Here is a 25,535-nt window from a genome sequence, read left to right as displayed (position 1 = left end):
ATGAAATAAGGCCATTTGCAGCAACATGGATGGACCTAGAGATTGTCATACTAAATGAAGTAAGTCAGAAAGAGAAAGACAAATATGATATCACTTCTATGTGGAATCTAAAACATGACACAAATGAACTTATCTATGAAACAGACTCACAGACACAGATAACAGACTTGTGGTTGCCAAGTGGGAGGGCAGGTGGGAGATGGATGGATCGGGAGTTTGGGATTAGCAGATGCAAACTATTATATATAGAATGGATAAACAACAAGGTCCTACTGTATAGCACAGGGAACTATATTCAATATTCTGTGTAAACCATAATGGAAAAGAAAATGAAAAAGAATGTATATACATATGTATAACTGAATCACTTTGCTGTACAGTAGAAATTAACACACTGTAAATCAACTATACTTCAATAAAAGAAATTAAAAAAAAAAAAAGGGCCCTGGCAGACACGTCAAACCATGGCATACACAACAAAGATGAGGAAACTAGGACTCCTTTCAAGGAGCTTAAGCCAATCCACAAAATTGTATATGCCTGAATTACATATTCTAAATCCAATCAATACCAGTTAGGATTGAGGTATTGTAGCAAATATCCCTTTTCTTTAAAGAGGAGGAAACTAAAGTAAGGGGTACCAGAATGAGTTAACTCAGCGCTGGTTAACAACAATTTCATTTTTTTCTTTTTTTTCTCTTTTTTTGGTTACACAGTCCTACTAATCTTAGAAATCCAAGGCTCAATGCAATGTACAATCAAATAATAAATAACTTTCCTTCCTTGGTCTTTAAATTATTCAGGATGGGTAATTCCTAAATAAAATGTTAACAAAAACACCTTCATGCTCTTTTGTCTTCTTGCTATTCACATCTCATTCTATGTTCTAGACAGCTCTGGCAACAAAGACACCGAAGAAAATATTATTTACAGTAAACTTTATTTTCATTGATTTCACTTAACATAATTTCAAAGTAGGTCTGTGCTCTAAGATAAGCAAAAGAACAGATACCCTAAATCTCATTAACAGATCTTTTTCACACTGTTCCTCTGAGTAGGGTACAGGGTTTCAGGGACCCCAATGGCGACACCTTACATTTTATCCCTGGAGATTTTACCTACAGATTCAGAAAGAACAGATAACACCAACATACAAGAATCAAACTGTATGCTTCTACTATAGGAAGAAGCTCTTGTGTTACACTCTACCCACCTCTTTAGGGTTGTAATGATAATAACTGACATTTTTCTCTGCAAAGTTGGGTTTTTTTGGTTTGTTTTTAAGTAAAATGTCAGAATATGTGAAAATGCTGTACTTATTTATCTTAATATGCTAAAAATAGTGAAAATTTTAAAATTCTTCATGAGTCCAAGCTGGGCCATGACTACTACTCATGGGGTTTACCCAACACACTAATTCCAAGTTTGGCGACCATCAGCAAACTGTTCAAAGGAAACACATAAAAAAAAAAAAATCAGATAAAGAACAGCACAGGCACTTGACTATTTTTAAGGGGCTGGGACTCAGCAGGTCCCTCACAACTACATGGTGAGGAGGTGCCAAGGCAGAGCAAGCGGAGATGAACTCCCACGCCTGGAGGTGCCACAGGAAGAACACGCCAAAGGCAGTCCCACACCGGGGCTTTGAAATCATACACGTGAGTTGAAGTTCCTAATCTAACAGCCAATCATTCAAAGATGAGAAAACAAGGCTGGAGAGACCAAGGCCTCCCCAGTCATACAGGTCATCAGTGGTAGGTCTCTAGCCTCCCAGTTTACAGCTCTTGACCTTGGTCTATGCTGATTATAAAACATTATTCTTGACAGCATCGTAACTATGATCAAAGTTGGGTAAATAACCTTTTTCCAAAGCAGATTTTTAAAAATTCTATTTTGGGGGGTATCTTTATTATACTTAAAGACTACATTTTTAAGAACAATCTGGTTTGGATTTTATAATTAAAGTTAATTACGATTAACGTTAAATAGGATTCAATCAGATTCCCTTTCAGCAAAACTTTCAATAATAAAGGACAACTTACAACTAAGAAACATGGACCCCATGCTGAAAGTCACACTAACGGCTGCAGTCATGGCTTTGCACTGAAGCCTCCTCCACTGCAGAAAGAGGCCAGGATGGACCAGAGAGCAAATGTGAAAGCAAAACCATTTCCAAAGTGAATGAATATACTTATTTCGTTTTGACATTAAATCTGCTGTTTTTGCAGCCTTCCCTATTTGTATATAAATTTAAATCATTCCAGTCGATGCTCAGCATCAGATATACTGAAACAAGTAAAATTTTGAATGTCTAAAGTGTTTGGGGCATTAAACTAGAACTAGCAATAGAGCAGAGGGTACCTGGCACCTGCAATTAAGCCTGCAGGCATAAATTTTCCAGAGTGGTAGAATCTCATTCCCATAATGCCAGCCAAGGTTCCAGATGTAACTGATGGAAAGATAAAAAGAGTCAAAGATCACTACACCTTATATGTAGGAGGATGAAAACGTGGCCAAACTCCCACCCATCTTTCAAGGGCCCAGACCTCATCTCATACCTCCTCCTTCCCCGAGTCGGGGAGCTCCACGGCCACCCACAGTCAACGGGACTAAGTACAAACACTGGAATCAAAGGCTCTCAGTGTCTGAGCCCAGCCTGCCTCTCCAGCCTCACCTCCTACCATTCTTCAGCCCTAAATTTCTTAGTTTTCTCCTAAACCGCTGTAGGAGAAAACTACATCTTTCCTACGCCGATGCTATTTACCCTGTGCGCCCTTAGGCTCCTCCCACTCGACGCCCTTAGGCTCCTCCCACTCGACATCTATTCACATACCGACCACCTGCCGTGCGCCGCACCAGGTGCTGGGAACACAACTGTCATCAAAAAGATCTCTGCCCTGACGGTGCTTTGAGTTTGACAGGACTAACTTGAAAGAATCACACAAATAAAGACTCAGAAGTATAATCTGTGCTACAGGCGCAATTAATGCAATACACATAACGTGATGAACAGGGGATCCAGCCCATTCAGGGAGAAGGACTTGCTGAGAAAGCGAAGGTGGAGCCGCGATGTCGAGAGTCGCGATTAACGAGCTCAAGGGGAGGAAAGCGCGTTCCAGGCAGAGGGCGTAACGTACGCGGGGCCCCGCGGTGAGAGGGGGCTGCTAGGCGTGGTGTGGCACAGAAACCGAGATTGCGTGAGGAAGAGGGCCACAGCCTACGGAGCCTCGAGGGCCACGGGACGGACTGCGGTCTTCTTCCGAAGAGCAATGAAAAGCCATGAAAAGATATTACGCAGAGGGATACATACAAAGAGCTGCATTCTGCAAATATAACTGTGGCTGTACCACAGGGAACACACTCCAGGGAAAACAGAGAGGAGGTAGGGCACCAACTGAGAAACCTCCTCGGGAATGCAGGCAAGAGGGGGGCTAACTGGGGCGTGGATGGTGGCCGTGGAGGTAGGGAAGGGGACGGCCTGGGATACGAGTGGCAGGTAGTGTTGACAGGACTTGCTGATGAATCAGACAGAGATGGAGGGGAGGAGAGCAACGGAGACCCAGATGGAGGGAGGACACCAGGAGACCAAGCGTGTGTGAGGACAGGGAGCCAGGTTTGGGCAGATGCCATGACACAGCTGAACGCTTTCAAGCAGGCAACTGGATATACGAAGAGTAAAGCTTGGAGGAGAGAGAAATTTGTGAGTCATTTGTGTTATCGGTGGTAATTTAAGACCTGGGCTTCAACCATACTGCCAAGTGAGAGAGTATAAAGAAGATTAAAAGAGCCAGGTTTTAAGAACCTCAATATCTAATGGTTGAAATGGAAGACAGGTCGACAAAACAGACAAAAGGGAATCAGAAAATAAAAAGGAAAAACAAGAGAACGGAAAATGGATTGGTGTACTGTGCTGAGAACAGCTAAAAGGCCAAACAAAATGAGGGCTGAAGAGTGTACGCTGAATTTTGAAGCGTACAGGTTCCTGGCAGCCTCGGGGAGAGCTACTCCCGTGGACTAAGGGGACAGAAGTGGAGGCCGAAGTGGGCTGAGAATGTGAGGTGAGGAAGTGAAGATGCGAGTGTAATGGATTTTTTTTAAGAGAAGTTCCTGAAGAGGAAGCAGAAGGGCAGCCACTGAAGAAAGCAGTGGGGTCACGAGAGGTCCTTTTTTTTTTTTTTTTTTTTTTAAATGGGTGAGAGATGAGCACATCGGAGCATCAATGGGTGGGATCCACCTGAGAGGCAGGATACGAGGAAGAGCCGGCATCACTGACGGTGTAAAGCTCCGGAGAAGGTGAAGAGTAGAGACCCAAAGCCTGGCGGAGGGACCAGCCTTGGAGACGAGAGAAACAGGACAGGGGAAGGCTTAGAGGCCGATGGCAGCAGGGAGTCTCCACGTGACGGCTGCTGTTTCTTCTTCAAGTAGATGGTGAGGTTGTTCGCTGGAGTGGAGGAGCGGGGTCAGAAGGGGGACAAAGAGGCCTGAGAGTAACTCCGGGGCTGGGGGCTGGCGAGAGGGAGCCGCCGAGCAGGGCCGAGAGCTGGGTGCTTCCTCCTTCCCAGCCCAGGCCAACTCGGACAAACCACCGCGACACGCCTGCTCCCTGCATGTTCTCTCATCCTGTGGGTTTGTGGGGACAGCGAGGGGCCCACACACCCAGCAGGGTGTCTGACGCAGGGTGGAGCTCAGGAAAAATGCACCAAAGCCACCCTGATAAGTAACCTTGCCCTCCCCGCGCTCCTCGCCGTCTGTGCTGGTCACAGGACACTGCAGCAGCCCCAGTCACGTTCTATGTCCCCAGTGAAGGTAAAGCCTCCCTGAAGGCAGGGCCTACATCTTACACACTTAGTTCACATCTAAAGGGCTAACAAATGATTTTCAAATGGGAAAAATGCAATACTGATGCAAACCTAACCCAGACGCATGGTCCTTTAGGGATGCTCAAGCAGACGGTCTTCAGCGGGCAATCACAATGGTTAAGAGACACATGTTTGCCTTACACAAGTTTAACACTTATTTCACTGGGTAAATCTACATTCATGAGGTATGAAAACCTTTCCATATTCTGTACATAAAAGATAAGTAGAAACCAGCACAAGACGCACCCCCCCGCCCCCATTTCAAAACTTCCCTAGGACTTGGCAGCAGCAGTAAAACTGTCGTAATGTGAAGAACCTGTCACATCCCACCAACCCAGGGATGTATCAGGGAGACACTGAAACCGACATACCTAAGAAAACCCAAATGTTCCTTGGATCCTGAGACAGCTGATAGGCACCGAGGCCCGCTAATCCACCGAAGAGGAGTCCGGCAGCCAGGGACGGGACACTGCCTGGAGGGAAGCAAACACACAGCTGCATTGCAATGGCAGACGCTCATCCCACTGACAGAAGCCACCCGACCGCCCTCCCCTGCGGAGGAAAACAGCAAAGAGAACGTCTCTCAACGCGGTTCAGGACCAAGGCATTCTCAAGCAGGAAAATGTTCGGGGGAGTTTGCTGTTTTACCAGAGAGGTCAGGGTCGTACCACACGGGTCCCCTTTCCTCTGACAGGCAGGACACCTCCCCCCAGGGAGAAAGGAAGGGCTCCGAGCCAGGCCTGATTAACCCTGCAAGGACTGGAACTCTCCAAGGGCAGGACCTTGGGCTCATCCCCAGAGGAAAGGGAAACAGGGTCAGTGAGTTACAAAATGATCTGGGGAGCAAGAATTCTGGAGTGTGTGATGGCGAGGGGGACGCCGGCAAGGAGGGGGGTGGAAACAAGCACGTTCACTGACACACCTGTGCCTGACTTAATGCGGAGACTTCAAAACTGCTTCTGCGAAGACTAGAGGTTTCCTCCTGCTTGAAGAGCAGAGATGGCCCTCTGGGGTCAAGGCTGATGTATGGCAGGTGATGATAATAACAATCTACTACCATCCCTAACCGGTCTCTTTATCTAAAGAGTCAAAAACAAGTGACTGCACAAGAAGCCTGGCGTAGCTCAGCCAGATAACTGCAAGGCAAGTGCAGGAGGAGCTACAGGGCTGATAATAAGCCTGCACTCCAGCGAGAGGGCCTAACGCAAACTTGACTCCAACAAGACTGCAGTTTGAGGACCCTGGGGACTCATTCTTCACCGGGAACAAGATTTTAAGAGGTTAAATAACTACAAACCATACCTGCTTTCGCATAGCCGATGATCCCGCCGGAAGCAACCAGTGCTGCATAGCCAAAGCCGATCCAATGTAAAGGCACTCTGAAAACGGAACAGTAAGAAATCGGTGCCAACCGTGTTTAAAAAAACAAAGAACAAACAAAACAGCATGGAACCATAGGATGGGATCAAAAAGGTCACCATTCCAGAACAATCCTATCTCTGTATAAACGCAAATAAATCCCAGAGAGGTTAGATGACTTGCCTAGACTCAGGGCAGAGCTGGAACTCGAACACAAGTCCCTGGCCTACACGTCCTTCCTCCCATAGCCCAAGCTGTCCAGCAGTCTTGGCTCAGTGCCCTTTTCAGATGATGAAAGAAACTCTGGTTTTGAAAAGCTCCTGACTATTCCACCCCCATTTCACTGGGCACTTACAGTGGGCCAGAGTCCTTCTCCATTGTTCTCTTTCACTCTGTCCAAATGGAAGATCACACCAGGCCTGCACCTGCGGAGGAGGGGCTGGATCAGAGGTAGTTAACAGCACAGCTCGCTAGCAGCCAGGAAGCAGTGGGTCCAAGTTCAGCTCCAGCCCTTGGGAGCTGAGAAGAATGGGCAAGCTACCCAACGTTTCTAAGCCTCAGTTTCCTTCACTGTACCTACGCTGAGGATAGCAATGGTACAAATTTCCTAGGGCTACTATGGGCATTAAATGGGATAATATGTAAAGAGGCTTTGCACAAAGTAATTACTGAACCATTCATACTGGATACCAAACATTCTAGTAATAACCTAAATTCTAATATAGCATAGGCCCACAGGACACTTCACTGACCAGCTGTGTACAGTTAATGAGCTAATCTCCTCATCACCTAACCAAATTATAACTAAACTGGAAAGTAAACACACCTCCCGTGCCCTTAATTCAAGTATTTTAGTTGCCCTTTCTGGGGGGAAAGGGTGCTGCTTTTCACCCCTGCGCAAAGAATTGATTTCAATACTCAACATTTGTAAAATTTTCAGACGGTTATTTAACTTTGCATCACTCATAATTATTGTTAAATGGGGGGCGAGGAGGAAGGATGAAATATACAAAGCCCAAGTCATAATTACGTAGAACACTACAGCCTTGGCAAAGTAGGGTGTAACTCCTAATTTCTTAAAGAAATGCATCTGGTATCCAACGAGGCTAAGCTTTAAAATGCATAACCTCTTCTGTTTAAATTATTGTCTATAAGGGGGGGGGCTTGGAATTGTACCAGTCATTAATTCGACGTAACACTGAGTCACCGAGATTTTTAAGGAGATGGCCCAATAAAATCTCCAGGAAACTAATGACCTCGACGCTACCTCGGTAAGCATCTGCCTCGGGAGCTCAGGGTCTCCGCAGGATTCACAACCCACTTTAAGGAAAGCTGGAAACGAGGGACTACACAAGCACCTACCACGCAGCCTAAAGCCGCCGCCTGGATCCGGAGGACGAAGAGCAGGCGGCAGCAAAGCCTCTCAACTCATTTCTAAAAGTCAAAACAGGTGTAAAATAATAGTAATAATAATTCCAAAGTACACGAACCTCCTTCCCGAAGGTCTGCACTCGCCGACGAGGGTGCACACGCCTACGAGCGGGGAGTCGCAGGCCTGCCGGAAATGTCGCGGCGCTTTCTCTGCGTCCGGGGGCGGGGCTAGGCACGGGGCGGGGCTAGAGGCGGGGGTCGCTGCGCTCCCTGCGTCCCGGGGGCGGGGCATGGGGCGGGACTTGCGCCGGATAGGCCGGCGCGTGCTCTTTGTCCCCGGGGCAGGGAGTCGCCGAGCACTTCGTGTATCCGGGGGACTGGGCGTGGTGTCGGCCGTCCAGCACTCGTCCCAGATCCAAGCCAGCCTGGCCTAAAGCTGGAAGCCCAGGATTGGAGTCTAGTTTTGCAAGAGGCCTTTGCGAGCTGGGCCAGGTCTGCGGTGAGGGTGGGGGGGGGCTCACCGATGGGGGTGAAGGGAGTCCGAGGCTGGATTTTGAAGGACTGCATCAACAGAGGGCCCTATTACCAGGTGTCAACCAGATGCAAGGCCATCGGGGAGGACTGTCACTCTAGCCCCGATCACGTTATTTGCTACCATGGGAAGGGACTACTTTCTATTTGCAGAAGATAGAGTGGCCACTAGACAGGCTAGACAGTGTGGCTCACTTCCCTGTTTGTTTCAGAGAGTGAGGCTACTTGAAAAGCATCTTAAAAGGGGACAGTGGGTGAGTTACATTTGCAAGTACCTCTGCGATGCCCCCGTGGCCACACGTTATCTCCACTCCCACTCCATATCTGCTTCTCTTCCCTGCGTTTCCTGCACCACCATTCACTCAGTTGCTGTAACACCAAAATGTGGGTGGGTGTCACGTTTGGCATCTCTCTCTTTCATCCCCTACAAGTATCAACAAGAATAGATCTTATATATACAATCTTGAGTGAAAAAGCAAATTGCAGTGCCTTGGCAACTGAAAAAAAAAGTGCACAAGGAGACAGTTGTGAGCTAAGTTTTACTGGGGGCAAAATGAGGGCTATAGCCCGGGAGACAGACTCTCAGGTAGCTCTGAGGAACTGCTCCGAAGAGGTGGCGGGTGGCAGGTGAGTCAGTATATGTGCTTTTGGTAAAGGGGGTTGGGTGCCCTCAAGCACACATTTTGACAGAAGGTTAGTGCTAGTCACAAGGAGCAGGTATCTCTGTTAATGATTTTAGTGCTTTTCTAAATATGAGAAGATGCAAGAAATTAGGCTCATAAAACCTTCCCCTGAAAATATCTAACTCTCTGAAGGCCTGTTCTGCCAGTTTTTCCCAGAGTGCGGGGTGCCTCATTCCTGATCTCCAGCCAGAACTCCTTTCAGGGTGTGTGGAAGGTCAGCGAGTGCAGTGGCTAGGGACCTAACCCTTGTAGAGGCAGATGGCGAGTGACAATTTTTTGTTGGCAGCATACATACTGGGAAAGAAGACCTTACACTTGCAGCAACTCCTACTTTTCAGATATCAAAAGTGAAGTCTGTGTTTACCACAGCTGATTCTAACCAGCCGAAGCTGATAATGACTAAGAACTCTGAGCAATTCCACTTAGGCCAGACCCTCAACAACTTAATGGAAGACTCTCCTGAAAAAAACAATGACAGGCCCTTCCCAGGTGGCGCAGTGGTTGGGAATCCGCCTGCTAGTGTAAGGGGACACAGGTTTGAGCCCTGGTCCGGGAGGATCCCACATGCCGCGGAGCAACTGGGCCCGTGCGCCACAACTACTGAGCCTGCGCTCTAGAGCCCGCGAGCCACAACTACTGAAGCCCGCGCGCCTAGAGCCCGTGCTCAGCAACAAGAGAAGCCACCGCAGTGAGAAGCCCGCGCACCGCAACTAGAGAAAGCCCGCGTGCAGCAACGAAGACCCAACACGGCCAAAATAAATAAATAAAATTTATTTTAAAAAAAAATACAGTGACAGGACTTGCCTTAACCAGCTGGGATGATTTAGGGATTCATCTCTCCCTATGCAGATGCAAGCTTCAAACCATAGTTAAGCCCACCATGATCCTCCCCCTGCCTTTTAGACTTAAAGAAATTGAACCACAGAGAATGTTACCTATAGTCCTAGCCCTTGGTAGAGCTGTTATTTGAAATAAGCTCTGTCCTACACCCTTAACTCTACCATAATGCCTAGTTTCATGTGCAGTCCATCATAAAATATAAAATAAATGAAAGGAACCGGTTTCTGCTCTGTTTCGATTGGTTCCACACAAGGATTTGTGTTTAGTAATGTTTCTAGTTGACATTAGCATATTTTAGGAGATAGCTCAGCTCTTAACTAGGAGCCCACTGAATAGTACTGGAACACTGAACCACAAGTGTGTCATGCGGCGTGACCAAGATTGTGTGCGGGACTAAGTTTTTAGTCTCTGGCCACTGGGGCCTATCAATGGGATGTTTTTCTGTTTTTTTTTTTTTTTTCACAGAGGCCTCAAGTCAGGATTGTCTGCGAGACACACGTGTACACCCACCCATAACCAGAGCAATAAAGACCATCTGCCACAACAGAAGAGCTCATGAGGAAGGAATAGCGCTTCACTTTGAGCATTATTTTATCATTTTTGGAGCCTTGTATGTGTTGAATTTACACTTAAACAGACCTCAAGCAAAAATGGTCAAAATCAAATGCCAGTTGCAGTGTTGCAAGTCAACGTCTACTGAGTATCCACAATACTAATTACTAGGTCTTTAGGAACATTTTATAGCTTTAAGATTGACATCATCCATTCATTAAAATTTTCTCCAAGAAATTAATAAATGAGATTATGAAAAAAACTGCCTATTTTTTTCAACCTACCCTATCTGCCACGTGCTTCTAGGACCTCATATGTGAGAGCCATAATAATATGAGCAAAGCATACAGTGTGCTTATTACATGCGGGACACTGAAGTGCTTGACATCGATGAACTCATTTAATCTTCATACCAACCCTATGCAGTAAAGACTATTACTTTCTTCTGCTTTTATCCATGGAGGAAATTAAGGCAGAAAGGGGTTCTCTAGCTGGTATAAGGTCACACAGTAAAGGGTAGGGCTGCCTAACTCCTTTAGTCTGTTCTCAGTACCGTGACCAGGACAATCTGATTACAAACTGGACTGCGTCATTCCTCGGCTCCAAACCCTCCAGTGGCTCCCGTACCTCCTGCAAAGCCCTGCACACCTCCCTCCCGACCTCGGCTCCTGTACCTCCTGCAAAGCCCTGCACACCTCCCTCCCGGACCTCGGCTCCTGTTCCTCCTGCAAAGCCCTGCACACCTCCCTCCCGACCTCGGCTCCTGTAACTCCTGCAAAGCCCTGCACACCTCCCTCCCGACCTCGGCTCCCATTCCTCCTGCAAAGCCCTGCACACTTCCCTCCCGGACCTCGGCTCCCGTACCTCCTGCAAAGCCCTGCACACCTCCCTCCCGACCTCGGCTCCTGTTCCTCCTGCAAAGCCCTGCACACCTCCCTCCCGACCTCGGCTCCTGTTCCTCTTTCCCCTGTGCTGATGCTGCTCCAGCCTCCTTGCTTGCACCTCCGAGCACTTGCATGTGCAGCTGTTTCATCTGCCCGGAACCCTCTTCCCAGATCATCTCTCGCTCACTCCCTCACCTCCTTTAAACCTTTATTCGAATGTCACCTTCTCAGTGAGGCCTTCCAGGATCATCTTATTTAAGACTACAACCATCTGCATTTCCTTCCGTAGCTTATTTTTCTCCACCGCACTTACCTCCTAAGTGGTATATAACTTACGAACTGCAATCACCTCCCCTCTCTAGCATGCAAGTTCTCCAGAGTGAGGATTGTTGCCTGGCACAGCACGGCTCCACAAGCACGCGCTGAACGGCCGAGGACACGGAGTGAGAAGTCAGCAGCTGCTCTTCAGAAAGGACAACCGGCAGAGTGAGAGACGGGAGGGAGGGATTGCCCTGGCTGCGCCCTGCCCCTGAGGTCTGGTTCTCTCCCTGCCCCGGCTTGTCAGACACCTGCGTCCTTGTCATAAACCCATCCCCGTGCCTCCTGCGGAAGTTTGGGAGAGCCAAAGTTGCTTTTCGCTTCTTGCAGCTGAGTCTTTCTTAACCGCGGTAGCATCCCGTTCCCTCTGCCAGAAATGCCTTTTTCTCCTTGTTCAAAACTCAGTCTCATCTCTTACTGAAGTCAAGCTGCCACCAGCCACCACAGGCTGTAATACATTTCTTACCAAAGCTTTTGTCCTTTGTGTAGGGATCTTTTGTTTTTTTTTTTTTTTCCTTTTCGGCCCCTAGAATCTAGGATAGTGCCAGGCACGTGGTGAGCGTTGTTCAACGCAGGCCCAGTGAAGAAACAAATGGAGAGTGGAGGTAGAGGTGGCCTTCAGGGCTTTCAAAATATTGAGTGAATTTGCGATAAGGAGCTGCTCATACATAAATATCAAAGTAGACAATTCAGCACAGAGATGGCTGAGATTATAAATAGACTATACATTCCTAGGAGGAAAAGAAAATGAACGTGACTCCCCCCAAATAAATATTTTCTGATACAAACTTGTGTGTGCAATGGCCTCCAAGTACACTACCAGTCAAGCTCAGCCAGAGGTCACTGAGCAGACAAGCTCACAGACCAAAATAAAATGCTCAAATCACATGGTTTATAGCAATTTTATATGTAATTGCCAAAACTGGGAGGCAACCAAGATGTCCTCCAGTAGTGAATGGTAAACTGTGGTACATCCAGACAATGGAGTATTATTCATTACTAAAAAGAAATGAACTATCAAGCCATGAAAAGACACAGAGGAAGCTTAAATGCATGTTAGTAAGTGGAAGAAGCCAATCTGAAAAGGCTACAATACTGTATGATTCTAACTACGTGATATTGTGGGAAAGGCAGAACTTCAGAGATGATAAAAAGCTCAGTGATTATCAGTGGTGGAGATGGGGAGAGATGAATAGAACAGAGTGGCAAATCTGTCCCTTCTCTCAATAATGTTATAAACCCAAAACAGCTATAAAAAAGTAAAGTCTCAAAAACAAAATAACCAAACCTATATTCATCTTTGTTTACAGACCCGAAGTAAGACAACAAAGAGGTGGATGGAAATGTCAGACACATGGTTTGGTTCGTTTCCTAGATGATTTCCTCTCATGAAGTGAGCGGCACTTTAGTGTCCAAGTGTTAAGATCCTCATTTTGCCTAATCAGGAGGGAATCCCCTGGTGGCCTCAGGGATTTAACATCTTCCCAGCTAAGTCAGACCTATGAATCCTCTACTACTGTGTCTCTTCAAAACATCCAGTAATCCATTAAGGAAAATGCTTTAATTTTCTAGGTAAGAAAAGATTATCATCAAGGCTAGTTTTAAGACCACCTTTGTCAGAAGATTAGCTAAGTGAGTTTTTTGGATACCCTGAAACAGATGGGAAAATAAAAAAAGGAAATGTCATTTTCCTGTCCTTAAGTTACCGTGTAAACTTGGAAACAGAATAGTTTCATGAAGTTTGGAAGCCTCTCTTTAACCTTCTTATGTACATAGCCCTAAACTTGAGCATATGTTTTATATGTACATATTTTATTTTATATATCTAATTTTTAAGTTTGTCTTAACATACTCCCTGGTCTGAAAATATTCTTGTATCTTTTGTTACCAAAACGAACAAAATCCGCATTAAAATTACTAGAACCACGTGAAAAAGCCAAAGTAATGCAGGTTTTTCATTCTTCCCTCACTTAGGAGAAAAATCTGAAAAACAATTCCTTTATCTGCTTCCTGTAAAGAAATGTGTTCAAGATTTTGTATTATTTTAAGCTGTAATAATTTGAGAAAGATCTTTGCTTTACACAACAGTAAAAATTATATATTACACATTAACATACTATATATTGCCATGATACATAATTAATAAAATATTGCCTATCAAAAAGTTTTACCACTGTTTAAAAAAACAAAAACCTGAAAGTGATTTTTAAGCTGTACATTTTCTTCAAAAGAAGAAATTCCTAGCTTTTACTCAGAAAAAAAAAAGTACATTTGAAAAAGTTTTTCTCTTAGGAGAAATCTGGGATTCACTGCATCATTCATATTTTCTTCTTTTTTCTTTTCTTTTTTTCTAACATTTCTACTGTTTTCCTCTTCTTGGTTGACACCAGGATGCTTCCTTTTGTTGGCTTATTACTGTCACCAGTTAAACCACAGTTCTTCGTGTCAGGTTTTAGCTGCCTTTCTTCCTCCTGGACTTCACGGCCAGATTCCTTTTTATTCCTTTTGGACTGTTCTTGTTTACTTACTAAAACACAAGAGACAGTGCATTTAAAGACTGTTTTTCCCTTTGAAATGAACACAAGCTGACAATAAAGTAAAGTCATCTGGATCTCCTCCACTTTAATGACTCAAAGAGATAGCAGAGGGCTTCCCTGGTGGTGCAGTGGTTGAGAATCCGCCTGCCAATGCAGGGGACACAGGTTCGAGCCCTGGTCTGGGAAGATCCCACATGCCGTGGAGCAACTGGGCCCGTGAGCCACAACTACTGAGCCTGCGCGTCTGGAGCCTGTGCTCCGCAACAAGAGAGGCCGTGATAGTGAGAGGCCCGCGCGCCGTGATGAAGAGTGGCCCCCACTTGCTGCAACTAGAGAAAGCCCTCGCACAGAAACGAAGACCCAACACAGCCATAAATAAATAAATAAATAAATAAATTTTAAAAAGAAAAGATGACTACTATCTTAAAAAAAAAAGAGAGAGAGATAGATTATTTAGTTTCTGTAAACGATCAATTTCATTTACCAGGAGGTGGTTCTACAGCTGGAAGCAGGCTTTCTTTCGTGTCTGTCACTCTGTCCAGCCACACTCCAAGACATGTCAGCCTGGCATTAGTGTTTACTTCACACAGCAAAGACGGGGAAACCCCCTAAAACAGGAAAGGAAATTCGTGATAACTAACATAGAGAGATTTTAAATAATTACTTTCATTTTTCCATAAACAAGTTACCTTAATTTAAAACTTACACTGTATTTTGAGTATAAAATATACTGTCTAGAAGAAATTTATTATCTTGATTCATGATCGGTTTGACTAAGTCCTTCACAAGAGCCAATTTCTAAGAAGTGCTCCATTAAGGAAAGCGACCATTTTATCGTGTTCATTTCTGGGTTTAAGAACCATGCACAAAGTAGGTACTCAACAAACCACGTTCACAGAATGTGTTTATAAGAGAATGAAGAACAACAAACCAAGAATCTGTAAGAGGGAGACTACTAAAGGGAATTTAAATTTCCAATTATCTGTTTCAAAACTACTGTTAGGGGCTTCCCTGGTGGTGCAGTGGTTAAGAATCTGCCTGCCAATTGCAGGGGACACAGGTTCGAGCCCTGCTCCAGGAAGATCCCACATGCCATGGAGCAACTAAGCCTGTGTGCCACAACTACTGAGCCTGCACTCTTAGAGCCCGTGAGCCACAACTAATGAGCCCACGTGCCACAACTACTGAGCCCACGTGCCAAAACTACTGAAGCCCATGCGCCTAGAGCCCATGCTTCACAACAAGAGAAGCCACTGCAATGAGAAGCCCGTGCACCACAGGGAAGAGTAGCCCCCGCGTGCCCCAACTAGAGAAAGCCTGCACACAGCAATGAAGACCCAATGCAGCCAAAAATAAATAAATAAATAAAATTAAAAAAAAAAAAAAACCAAAAACTATTGTTAGTTCTACAACTGATCAAAAACTCCCCAATTTTTTTTTCTCTTAGTAATGGCACTATTTTTATTTAACAAAATCTTACAGAGAACATCAATATACAAAAGAGAAGAAAGGAGTGCTTCTCTGATTGAAAGAGCATGCGTTCTGGAAACCTGCCAGCTCAGACTCGCCAAGACCAACTCCTGAGGCAGCGCTACGGAGCCCTTACTTTAAAACCATGAATGTCAATCATGCCTGGAAGAGATTTTAAACGTTTAAAGATCTATGCCTTATGACCCTTAAAAAAAATTCCACCTCACTTAACTCAAAATGGTACTGACAGTGAGACTCGCATTCAGTGTATTTACATGGTGCTGAGACACTGACCTTGTCCCCTTTGAGCTTCCACATTTTGATGAAACCATCACTCGATGCTGTAACAATAATATGATGCTCTGGAGTTTCAAAACTGAACATGTCTTTTACCCTAGGATAGAAATAGTAACGTCATAAAAGACCCTTTCTTCCAGATAGTATGATACTGCTAGAAAGCTTCTATGCACAGTCTCTTGACGTTTCAATGCTTCAAGTGTTTCCAAACTGCTCAATGAACAGTGCCTAAAATTTAACATGCTTCACGTCCCCATGAGTTGGTGAGTCATTTTCAGGGTCTAAATTCCAAGATAAAATTGACTGTCAATGATACCTTAAGAAAAAGTTGAAAAGATGATGACAGATAACTATAAATAATCAGATTATCATACAGGAAATAAAGATACTTAAAACAAAGCCCCTCACCTCAGGAGAGAAAAGACAACAGAGATGATCCAAGGCCTCCTCCTCTGCATCCGTTTCTCTTGTCCTCAGTGCCGCCACCCATAGTCTAAGCTACTATCATTTCCCTTCTGGACTACGGAGTAAACTAATCAGCCTCGCTGCTTCCACTTTTGCCCCCTAACAATCTTTAAAAAATCAAACCATGTTACTCCCAGTCTTAAAATTCTACAAAGCTTGGATCTGCTTTAAAGTAACACGGGAGAGGGAGGAAGTGGTGGGACATAGATAAACCAATATCCACAAAGGCACTTAGTATAAAATTCAAACTCCTCACCAAGTGGCTGGGGCATAGATAAACCAGTATCTACAAAGGCACTTAGTATAAAATTCAAACTCCTCACCATGACTTGCAAGGCCATGCACCATTTGGCTCACTCTGACCCAGTCACATGGGTCTTCTAGCTGTTCCTAAAATACACCAAGTTCTTTCCTCCCTCAGGGCCACTGTGTCTACAGTTCTCTCCTCTTTTTAGAAATAGCTCCTTTATCCCTAAGGTCTCTCTCCCCCTTCCCTGATCAACCTACCTAAATAAGTTACCCGTGTTATTCCCAAATCATAATACCCATTTCCTTCCTGTGACAATTACCTGCTTACTCGTTTATCATCTCTCTGTTGCCCCACTACAAGATAAGAGCCAGGAGAGTGCAAGCTCTTGTTGCAGTATTTCATTATGGATGCTCAGTGAATACTTGTTAAATGAATGAATGGCAAAATTTCCTAAGTGTTATACGGCCTTGAAGAATATGTTCATTTCTCAATACAGGGGAAAACTAGGGCCTGTCTAATGATTGCAGTATTCTGAGTATTTACAAAGAGAGATTTCTTAAAGCTGAACTATTATTTAGAAAATAAAAACTAAGAGTTGTCTGAAACATAAAAGAGCATGCAAATAAAACACATTAAAGTATAACCATCCATAATCGGCTTTTTCAAAATTACAGTGGAAACAGCAGAGGCAGACAGGACTGGGTTGACTCCCAGATCCAACACCTAACGGGGGGGAATCTTGGTCCAGTTACTTAACCGTTTACCCTGAGACTCACATTTACCCCCAGAGATACAGTGAGGAAGAGATAACAAACTGGCACAAGACAGAGGTCAGTATGTCATTTATTTCTCCTGCAGGAAAAACAAATAGTGTAGAAAGGCGCTAGAAGTGGACAAGGAGAATGAAGTAAAAGGACAAGAGTGGTCATGGGCAGAGCTCAAGATTGTTTGTTTTCCCCTGTTCAAGTATGGATTGAGATTTCAGGCCTCAAGTCTAATGAAATTATTGGGAAAATAAATACCTTGTGCAAGTGACTAGTCCTGATGACAACTTCACCACTTTTGTATCACTCAGGCCAAGACAACAACATTCCCACTATCCTCTTAGGTTCCGGAAATCATATATATGTAGATATGTCTGACTATGTCTACGGTCGTTCATAAAAAACATATACCCTGCTTTATGAAGCTATTGCATTTATAAGAGACTCTACACGTACATGCACACAGAGATTAGTGAAAAAAATACCTGTTTTCATGAGCTTTAAATTCAGAGAGGCACATTAGTGAATCACAGTCAAAAAATCTTACGACCTCTTCATCTCCAGCCACTGCAAGGACAGATTCCTAGGAGAGGAAAAAATAATACTATCCAGAATGGCATCAACAATTCCAACCATCACCACACACACTAAACTCCCATCACTGATTTCCGATCACTTACTGAAAGAAACCTAACAGAAGATACTCTCTTTTCATTTGTGATGGTGCCACTGACAGATGCAGTGTCAAGCTGATAGAGATCTATTTTGTTCAGTATGACAACTATGTATTTCTCTCCTCTTGGGGACCATTCCACTATGTGAGCATCTGTAAGTTAAAAGCACAAAGCTGTTGTATTTCATGAATAAAAAAGAAACTGATCAGGGTCATAATAAAAATAACAAATATTTACACTGTGCATTTTCACATCCATTATCCAATTCAATCTTCACAACAAACTTATAACATGTATTTTGTGAGTTAAATTGTAGACAATGAACTGGTTCAAAGACTCATTAAGGTCATAGAGCTGGAAGGTGGCAGAGCCACACCAAGAATCCCAATCTGAAGTGGGAAAAGAAATTAACCTAAAGCACTTGCTCTCAGAGGGAACCACCACCATGCACAGAAATAAATGTATATGTACATGCACACAAAAATGTGTGTGTAGGGCTTCCCTGATGGCTCAGGGGTTGGGAGTTCGCATGCTGGTGCAGGGGACACGGGTTCGAGCCCTGGTCTGGGAGGATCCCACGTGCCACAGAGCGGCTGAGCCCGTGTGCCACAGCTGCTGAGCCTGAGCTCTGGAGCTCGCGAGCTGCAACTACTGAGCCCGCATGCCACAACTGCTGAGGCCCGCACGCCTGGAGCCCGTGCTCCACAACAAGAGAAGCCACCACAACGAGAAGCCCATGTACCACAACCAAGAGTAGACGCCGCTCGCCGCAACTAGAGAGGGCCCGCGCGCATCAGCGAAGACCCAACGCAGCCAGTAAATAAATAAATTAATTAATTAAAAAAAAAAAAGTGTGTGTATATATATTCACGTCCCATCAAATTTTCAAATACATTTCAAACAAAACTACTCACTTTGTTTTATGTTTTTTATGAATGCCGATCTTCCTTCCACAAGATTCCATGTTCTGCAAAACAGGAAGCTCACTTACGGCATGATCACCAACTCTGACTAGGTATAAAGGTAAGTTTAAGGAAGACTCAAATGAAAACTTACTAACTCCTTGGCTATTCAGAAGAACTGCCTTCTTTCTTACAGCACCATGTGAAATATTATCAAGCAAGATTAAAACTCGCTCTGTTCCCACAGCACTTTCTTATGTATGCTGAGTCCACTGTATTTTTCAAAAGGTTTCACCTCCTACAACTATTTTTAGGATCACCCTCTACTTCACAGCTTATGACTGCAATGTAACTTGCATGTTTGAATATAGAGCCTGTCGTTTTTTTTCTGTTATGAAAAGGTTCACTAGCTTTCCACCTCTCCCTTGTGTCAAAATATCATCAAATGACTGACAATGTGAGACAATACAGAAACAAAATCTAATTACTACAGTAAAAGATGTCCCAGGGGTGGGTTCTTGTTATACTTGGAGAACAAAGACCACAGCTTAGTAAAGGTGCTCTTGGGCCTTAATGACTTACCTTAATGTCTTATCTGTACCCACAGACAGGGCCAACTTGCCAGACGGGTGAATGGAAAGGAAGGTCACATGTCCTCTAAAAGGAAACTGACAGTTAGTCCCCAACTTGACTGGCACCTGGAGACCACCGATGGGCAAGTCTGGACTCACTTGTGAGCTTTAATCGACTTCAGGCACTCCCATTTCTTTGCATCCCAGACACAAATGAGGCCGTCCTCTGCCCCGCTGATCAAGTGCCTGTTGCCGTGGAATTTCAGGCAAGTTATTGTGCCTGTGGAAAACCCAAGACAGGCAGAATTAACATTCATTTTGAGTGCAAACTCCATTTCTGGTTTAAAGGCTATGCTGCAGTAAGTAAAACATCCAATATCTTAATATTACTGAAATATACCTTAAAGTCTTGGGCGAAGAAATTAATTTGTTTTTCATCTAAAATCATACAGTTTCAAGCCTATGCAAATATTTTCAGCAAAGAGATTCTCTAGTTGTAGATACGGGTTTGAACTAATCAGTTCACTTTCTTGCTTTACATCCCCATAATCGTAAATTTCGGAGATGGCTGGCTAGGATAGTTTGAGCAGAAGTCAAACAAAACTAACCAGCTAATCTGGGGAACAAACCAAGATGTACAGCCGTATGACTTCTACTTTCCAAACAGTGAATTAGCTACGCAACCATCCATAAAGCAGTTATTATTCCTTCAGAGCTATTTTTGATTTGACTTCTACACAGTTCTTATTCACTGTCATAAGAATTTATTACAATTTCATAAAACATTACACTCTCTAATTATACCTTCTGTATTCTCCTTCCATGGTTAACAAATCTTCCTACATCTTTTCAACTTCTTTACAGAACATCGCACTCCCTTCCACTCAAACTGAAGCCTGGATCGCCCATGAATTTCCCCTACAGCGCTCCTCAAATATTAAAAGGCTGGAGAGAGGCTGGCACTCAATCTCCCAAATCAGTCCTCAAGTAAGATTCCTTATCCTCTGAAGGTTGTGTCACCCAGCTTAACTGCCCTAGAGTTGAGGAGTCGGCAAACCACCGTCTGCCGGCCACATCTGGCTGGTGGCCTGGTTCTGTCAATGCAATTTTACCGGAACACAGCCGTGCTCACTCAGTTACAAAACGTCTGTGGATGCTTTGGCATGGCCCAAGTGAGTAACCGTAACAGAGACTGTACAGCCGCAAAGCCTAAATATTTTCTATTTTGTCCGTCTCAGAATAAGAATGTGAACCCCTGGGTTATTACTGTCCATCTGCACACCTCCTGGTCAATCCTTTACACTGCCCTTTATATTGAAAGAGCCAAAGATCTGTGAGGAATACTTCTGCACCCCCAAAAAGCACTAATAATACGTGGTCTCATGGACTCCCTTCTCCTCAAAGTGGGAGACTTTAGCCACTTTGCCCATGTCTTCCTCCTTCCCTACTTCTCATTTTGGGAATTTTGCTTTCCCACATCTTCTACTCCTTCTTTCCACGACTCCATTTGTTCCCTGGAAAAGAGCTTATCTATTACCAGCTGTTAGAAAGACAGGATTTGTACCAGGAATGAAGGAAATCAGGAACCCTATTTCATTCATCCCCTATCCAAACTCTTTCTAAGTCCCTTCTTGTTGAACACCTGTACCGACGGGTTTGGACAGACTAGACTTGTTTAACTTATTTCCTCCAAGCCTAAGGGAGAGAGAAGGCTTCCTTGCATGAACCGGGATTAGGAGACAGAGAGGAAAAGGAACGTACGTTGAAATCACTCAGAGCCGAGCTTCTGCTGAAAAGCGAGACACTTGTCAAAGTAGCTAAGGACCATCTAATATAAGAAAGACGTTGATCACTCTAAATTTACTGCTAGAAACCAATGCTTGGTGTGGAACTTCTGAAATATATGAAAAATAGTGTAAGAATAAGGGTACCTGTCTTTATCTGCCTTTCGTTGCAGGGAACTAACTTGCTTGGCTGAGTTTCCTCAAACTAAGTATGTATTTAAGTGATTCTACCACCTTAAGTTCTTTCTTCCTTTCCCCTTTCCTTCTGGAACACATGTGAAACCCCTCCTTCTCTGTCCCCTGGGAAAATGCAGTGAAAATAGCACATGTTGTTCAATACTGGGGAAAAAAATTACCTGGTCAGTCTTTCTGTCCCTTGGTCCTCCCATCATCCCGGTCAACTGCACCACCGGCGTGGAAAACACAACCGTGGCTTACGGATCACCCCCCCGACCTCCTCGACTCCAGTAACCTTCGCCTCCTCTGTATTGCGTCCCTCCCACCTACAGCCCGGACGCTGTTACCAGCGAGAGCTTTCCCACATTAACTCTACCCTCTGACCACAGCCACACATCATCCCAGCCCTTCTTCCACTCAATCCACCTGCTTTTTTTACTCTGGAGATCTGCAGACCCTTGACACCCTACCTTCTGTAGGCTGACAACCTATTCTTTCTCCGAAACCCTCAATTCCCTTGTACATCGATCCTTCTCTTGCACATACCAAGTGACCTTCCTCTCTCTCCAGAAACGCCTGCAGCTTATTGCAAACAGATGCTAGTCTATCCACAGCCTCCAGCTTCAGTCAGGCAGGCCCTCGTCAGTCCCTTACTTGTTCCTGGCACCTCTCCCAATATCCAAACCACGAGCACTTTCCTCAGCGCTGCTGCCTCCTTCTCGTTCAACCCCCAACCTCCTCCACTCGAGACCCCCCCCGAGATCTGGCCCCCACTACTTCTCCAGCCACTCCCACCTCCATTTCTATCTTCTCATAACACCGAGCTCCTCACAATTCCCCAGACACAGCAGTGGTTAAAAATACAGGCTCTAGGAACTTCCCTGGTGGTCCAGTGGTTAAGGATCCGCCTTCCAATGCAGGGGACACAAGTTTGACCCCTGGTCGGGGAACTAAGATCCCACATGCCACAGGGCAACTAAGGTCACACGCTGCAACTACTGAGCAGGCAAGCCACCACTAGAGAGCCACGGGCCGCAACTACAGAGCCCATGCACCCTGGCGCCTGCGCACCACAACTAGACAGAAGCCCACGCGCTGCAATGAAAGGTCCCACGTGCCGCAACAAAGATCCCGTGTGCCGCAACTAAGACCCGATGCAGCCAAAAAATAAAATAAATAAATATTTCTTTAAAAAACCCAAAAAACGGGCTCTAGACCTAGGTTCAAGTTCTAGTTCCAGTGTTTTGTGACTCTGGGCGAGTCATGTAACATCTCTGAGCCTAGGCTTTCTCTTCTGTGAACTGACGGTACAACTACACCTTCCTGGCATACCACCGGGTACCTGATACGCCCTCGATAAAGTCAGCTGCTCACGTGATGCTACCACCTGTGCCCCTCACACCGCCGGCTCTGCCTGGAATGTCCTTTTCTCCACCTTGCAAGTTTCACCTAGCCAACAACTGATACTTTTCTTATAAAATTATTCAGGTGTCATGTTAAGGAAGTTTTCAGTGAAAACTCGCTTCCTCCTCCTTGCCCTCTAGACTAAGTGCCTCCCTTCTGTCCCAATACAGACTGTGAATAACTTAAGGACAAAGAACCACATTTTTTCCATTTCTATATTTCCTAGCAGAGAATCTGCTACGTATCAGACACTTAATGAATTGTTCATCTGAAGTCAAACTGTAAAGTAATAATACCTCAACATTATTGTCTTGAAGAACACAGTGTTCTTACCGTTGTGATGCACTAGAGCCCCGTGGTCTATCTTCTTTTTCATGTCATAAATGTGAATGGTTTCATCTTTGCTCCCAGTGACTACAAAACGGCTACTGACAGCCACCGCTGACAAGGAGGCAGTGTGGGCATGGTGAGTGAAGTCGGCCACAGGAGTCCACTTCTGCTAAAGAGCGATACGTACAGTCAGTGCCATGCCACGATCGCATCGCAGTTCTCTACAAAGAGATAAGTGGTTTCGCGATCTACGAAAACCCTCAACGGATCCTACAAATGGAGAAGAGACTGTGCAATGAAAGGTAGAGTCACACAAACAGTCTGAGAATTGAATAAGGAAGGTAAAGCAGGAGATGGGAAGGCATCGCTGAGTATCAAAACAATTATGAAGACTAGGTTACAGGGACTTTACGGTCCCATCCAAACCCGTAACTCCTTAATATATTTACTTAGATGTGACACTTCCATACCATTCGATTCATTCCCTCAAATGTCCAAATCTTGATGTGAATTTATTCACTCAAATACTGAATGACTACTATGTGCTTGGCACCATTTTAGGCAGTTGATACAGAGCAGTGAACAAAAGAAACAAAAGTCCTTATCCTAAGGGAGTTGCCATTCCTGTGGGAAGGACAGACAAGACACAATATGATGTCACACAGAGATGAGTATCGATATAACAACGCCTATAAAGAAAAACGAACAGGATTTGCATTAATACCAACGTAAGCCGTAGACAATGACCAACGATGAGGTCTTGAGAACTCTATGCTTGCTGCCATGCAACGTTTGGATTGGATAAGCGTGACTGGTTGAGTGCGAAGGATGACGGCTGAATACACACACATACCTCACAAATTAAGGGAGATGCATCAAGAAGTATTAGCAAAACAAATAAAGCAACAAAGAAAAAAATTTCACCAAACTTGTTTGAACGCACTTAGGATGTGTCATTGCAAATTAATTCCTAAAAACGACAGCAGGATAGTCCTTCCGTCAATCAGGACCCAGGGGGCCTCTTTTGCGTAAAGGTACAACATTCCTGAGGAGCTGCTATGGCCATAAGTCAAAGAATAACCTTTACTTGTGCATATTACAGAAGGAAGGCTGGTCATCTGGGATATTGCCTGACTAGGTTTAGAAGCAGCACCGGGTAATGGTTAAGCGCTTCAAGCATCAGAGACACCTGGGAATGTGAGTCCGAGGTCTGCCACTTATTAGCTCTGTGGCCTTGAACAAGTCACTTAACCTATCTCAACTTCTGGTTCCTCATCTGTAAAATGGGAACACCTGTATCTGCCTCAGAGGGGTGCTGTAAGGACTACTCTGTGTCTGCAACACGGAACGCAACGTAATTACAGAAAGAACACGATCAGCAGCATCACCTTTGAGTATTCAAAACACGCACCTTTCAGCCAAAGGCAGATTAACCACCAGAGTAGAAAACAAAAGAAACAAAAACAGTCAGTCAAGTCATATACTTCCAATTTTCTAGCTAATTCAAAACTGACACTTTGACTTCTTCATAAACAAGTACTCAATGAAATAGGTTTCTGGGAAACACCTAGGACTGCTTAGGGGAAAAAAACAGCACAGGACTAAAGGTTAAGGGATCTTGTTTCTAGTCCTGGGTATGTCCTAACCATCTGCTTGACTACTGCTAATTTACTTAACCTTCTAACGCACACACCCAGTAAAATTCTTACATTTTGGTGTAATTTTTCTGCATGTGTTTGCCTCCCTCATCCTCTCCTCCTTATGTCGGGAAGATCTCCAGTGCAGGATCCATGCCTTTGGCTTCTTTGCACCTTCACTGCAAGTACTGGCCTCACCGTAAAGGCCCAATAATGAAATGGTGTCACTTGATCTATGAGGGGTTTTTCCTGATTTAGCTCAAATATTTTGTAAAATCCCGGAACATAAATTCAGTGAAAGAGCGAACTGTCCTTTCATTAAATCCTGAACACCTCACGGGCTGTCAACTTGGATTCATAATCTACGGCCCACTGGCCCGTCTGCAGAAATGCCAGCTTCCTTCGCGCACCGTAGTCGGAATGTTTACTACGAAAGACAGACATCATCTCATCGTACGAAATGCGTTCTCCGTGTTTTAAAAGACTAACGTGTATTTTAAGTCTCCTGAATTTCGTCACCGAATCCCTAAGATATCAGACAGCGCGCCCCCTTGCGGCGCTGTGTTTACCTCGGCCGTGTGGGAACCAGACCCGACGGTGCCCGCCCCACCCGCGGCGGCCCCTCCGCGCGCGGGCTCTCACCTCATGGTCGCCGCTCGCCTTGGGCTCCAAGTGTACAGCGAACCCAAAAAGGACCTGCTCGTAGCAGCCAGCTAGCAGCTCCATGCAGCAGCACACGCGCCTCCTCCAACAGCCAGGCTCAGCGCAGACCGGTAGTGACGAAAGCGGATGCAAGGGGGAGGAAGGGGTCCTTCCTGCGTCGGCGCTCACGTTTACGTCAAGACCGCGGGGCTGCCTTTTAGGCGCCTGCATCC

The 25,535-nt window shown here is 45.0% G+C and overlaps 2 protein-coding genes across 5 annotated transcripts; both read right to left on the bottom strand.

Annotated features, from left to right (window-relative positions):
* Positions 1-923: 923 nt before the first annotated feature.
* LOC132374330 (transmembrane protein 14C) lies at positions 924-7,814 on the bottom strand. 3 transcript variants are annotated; one of them, XM_059937917.1, is made up of 6 exons: positions 7,709-7,814; positions 6,574-6,643; positions 6,162-6,238; positions 5,231-5,332; positions 2,362-2,449; positions 924-1,443 (listed from the first exon to the last, which is right to left on the bottom strand). In XM_059937917.1, the coding sequence occupies exons 2-6, from the start codon at positions 6,594-6,596 to the stop codon at positions 1,389-1,391; spliced, it is 345 nt and encodes a 114-aa protein (XP_059793900.1). In that variant the 5' UTR covers positions 6,597-6,643; positions 7,709-7,814; the 3' UTR covers positions 924-1,388. The 3 variants fall into 3 exon arrangements, with proteins under 3 accessions (XP_059793900.1, XP_059793898.1, XP_059793899.1); XM_059937915.1 differs by lacking the exons at positions 924-1,443; positions 2,362-2,449 and adding an exon at positions 2,457-4,441; XM_059937916.1 differs by lacking the exons at positions 924-1,443; positions 2,362-2,449 and adding an exon at positions 2,457-4,441 and having other exon boundaries at positions 6,574-6,657; positions 7,709-7,806.
* Positions 7,815-9,559: 1,745 nt separating this feature from the next.
* PAK1IP1 (PAK1 interacting protein 1) lies at positions 9,560-25,435 on the bottom strand. Of its 2 annotated transcripts, none has more exons than XM_059937913.1 (10): positions 25,303-25,435; positions 23,027-23,192; positions 19,488-19,608; positions 19,339-19,413; positions 18,769-18,821; positions 17,861-18,006; positions 17,666-17,763; positions 15,699-15,798; positions 14,419-14,542; positions 9,560-13,924 (listed from the first exon to the last, which is right to left on the bottom strand). In XM_059937913.1, the coding sequence occupies exons 1-10, from the start codon at positions 25,384-25,386 to the stop codon at positions 13,716-13,718; spliced, it is 1,176 nt and encodes a 391-aa protein (XP_059793896.1). In that variant the 5' UTR covers positions 25,387-25,435; the 3' UTR covers positions 9,560-13,715. The 2 variants fall into 2 exon arrangements, with proteins under 2 accessions (XP_059793896.1, XP_059793897.1); XM_059937914.1 differs by having other exon boundaries at positions 23,027-23,189.
* Positions 25,436-25,535: the final 100 nt, after the last annotated feature.

The sequence above is a fragment of the Balaenoptera ricei genome, chromosome 11 (assembly GCF_028023285.1).
Source record: "Balaenoptera ricei isolate mBalRic1 chromosome 11, mBalRic1.hap2, whole genome shotgun sequence".
In the NCBI taxonomy this organism is placed as follows: domain Eukaryota; kingdom Metazoa; phylum Chordata; class Mammalia; order Artiodactyla; family Balaenopteridae; genus Balaenoptera; species Balaenoptera ricei.
This window is presented reverse-complemented; position numbering and strand designations above follow the sequence as displayed.

Bases quoted from the DNA above. Each gene is read 5' to 3' on its own strand.
- PAK1IP1 (XM_059937913.1), bottom strand. From the start codon at position 25,386: ATGGAGCTGCTAGCTGGCTGCTACGAGCAGGTCCTTTTTGGGTTCGCT. The intron at 17,764-17,860 runs GTAAGTGATCGG...TTCCTCTCCTAG, and splicing joins CTTCTGTTAGGTTTCTTTCA to GAATCTGTCCTTGCAGTGGC. The intron at 13,925-14,418 runs GTAAATGAAATT...CTTGTGTTTTAG, and splicing joins AGCTGTAGAACCACCTCCTG to TAAGTAAACAAGAACAGTCC.
- LOC132374330 (XM_059937915.1), bottom strand. From the start codon at position 6,596: ATGGAGAAGGACTCTGGCCCACT. The intron at 6,239-6,573 runs GTAAGTGCCCAG...TTCCGTTTTCAG, and splicing joins GAGAAGGACTCTGGCCCACT to AGTGCCTTTACATTGGATCG. The intron at 5,333-6,161 runs GTATGGTTTGTA...GCTTCCCTCCAG, and splicing joins CATCGGCTATGCGAAAGCAG to GCAGTGTCCCGTCCCTGGCT.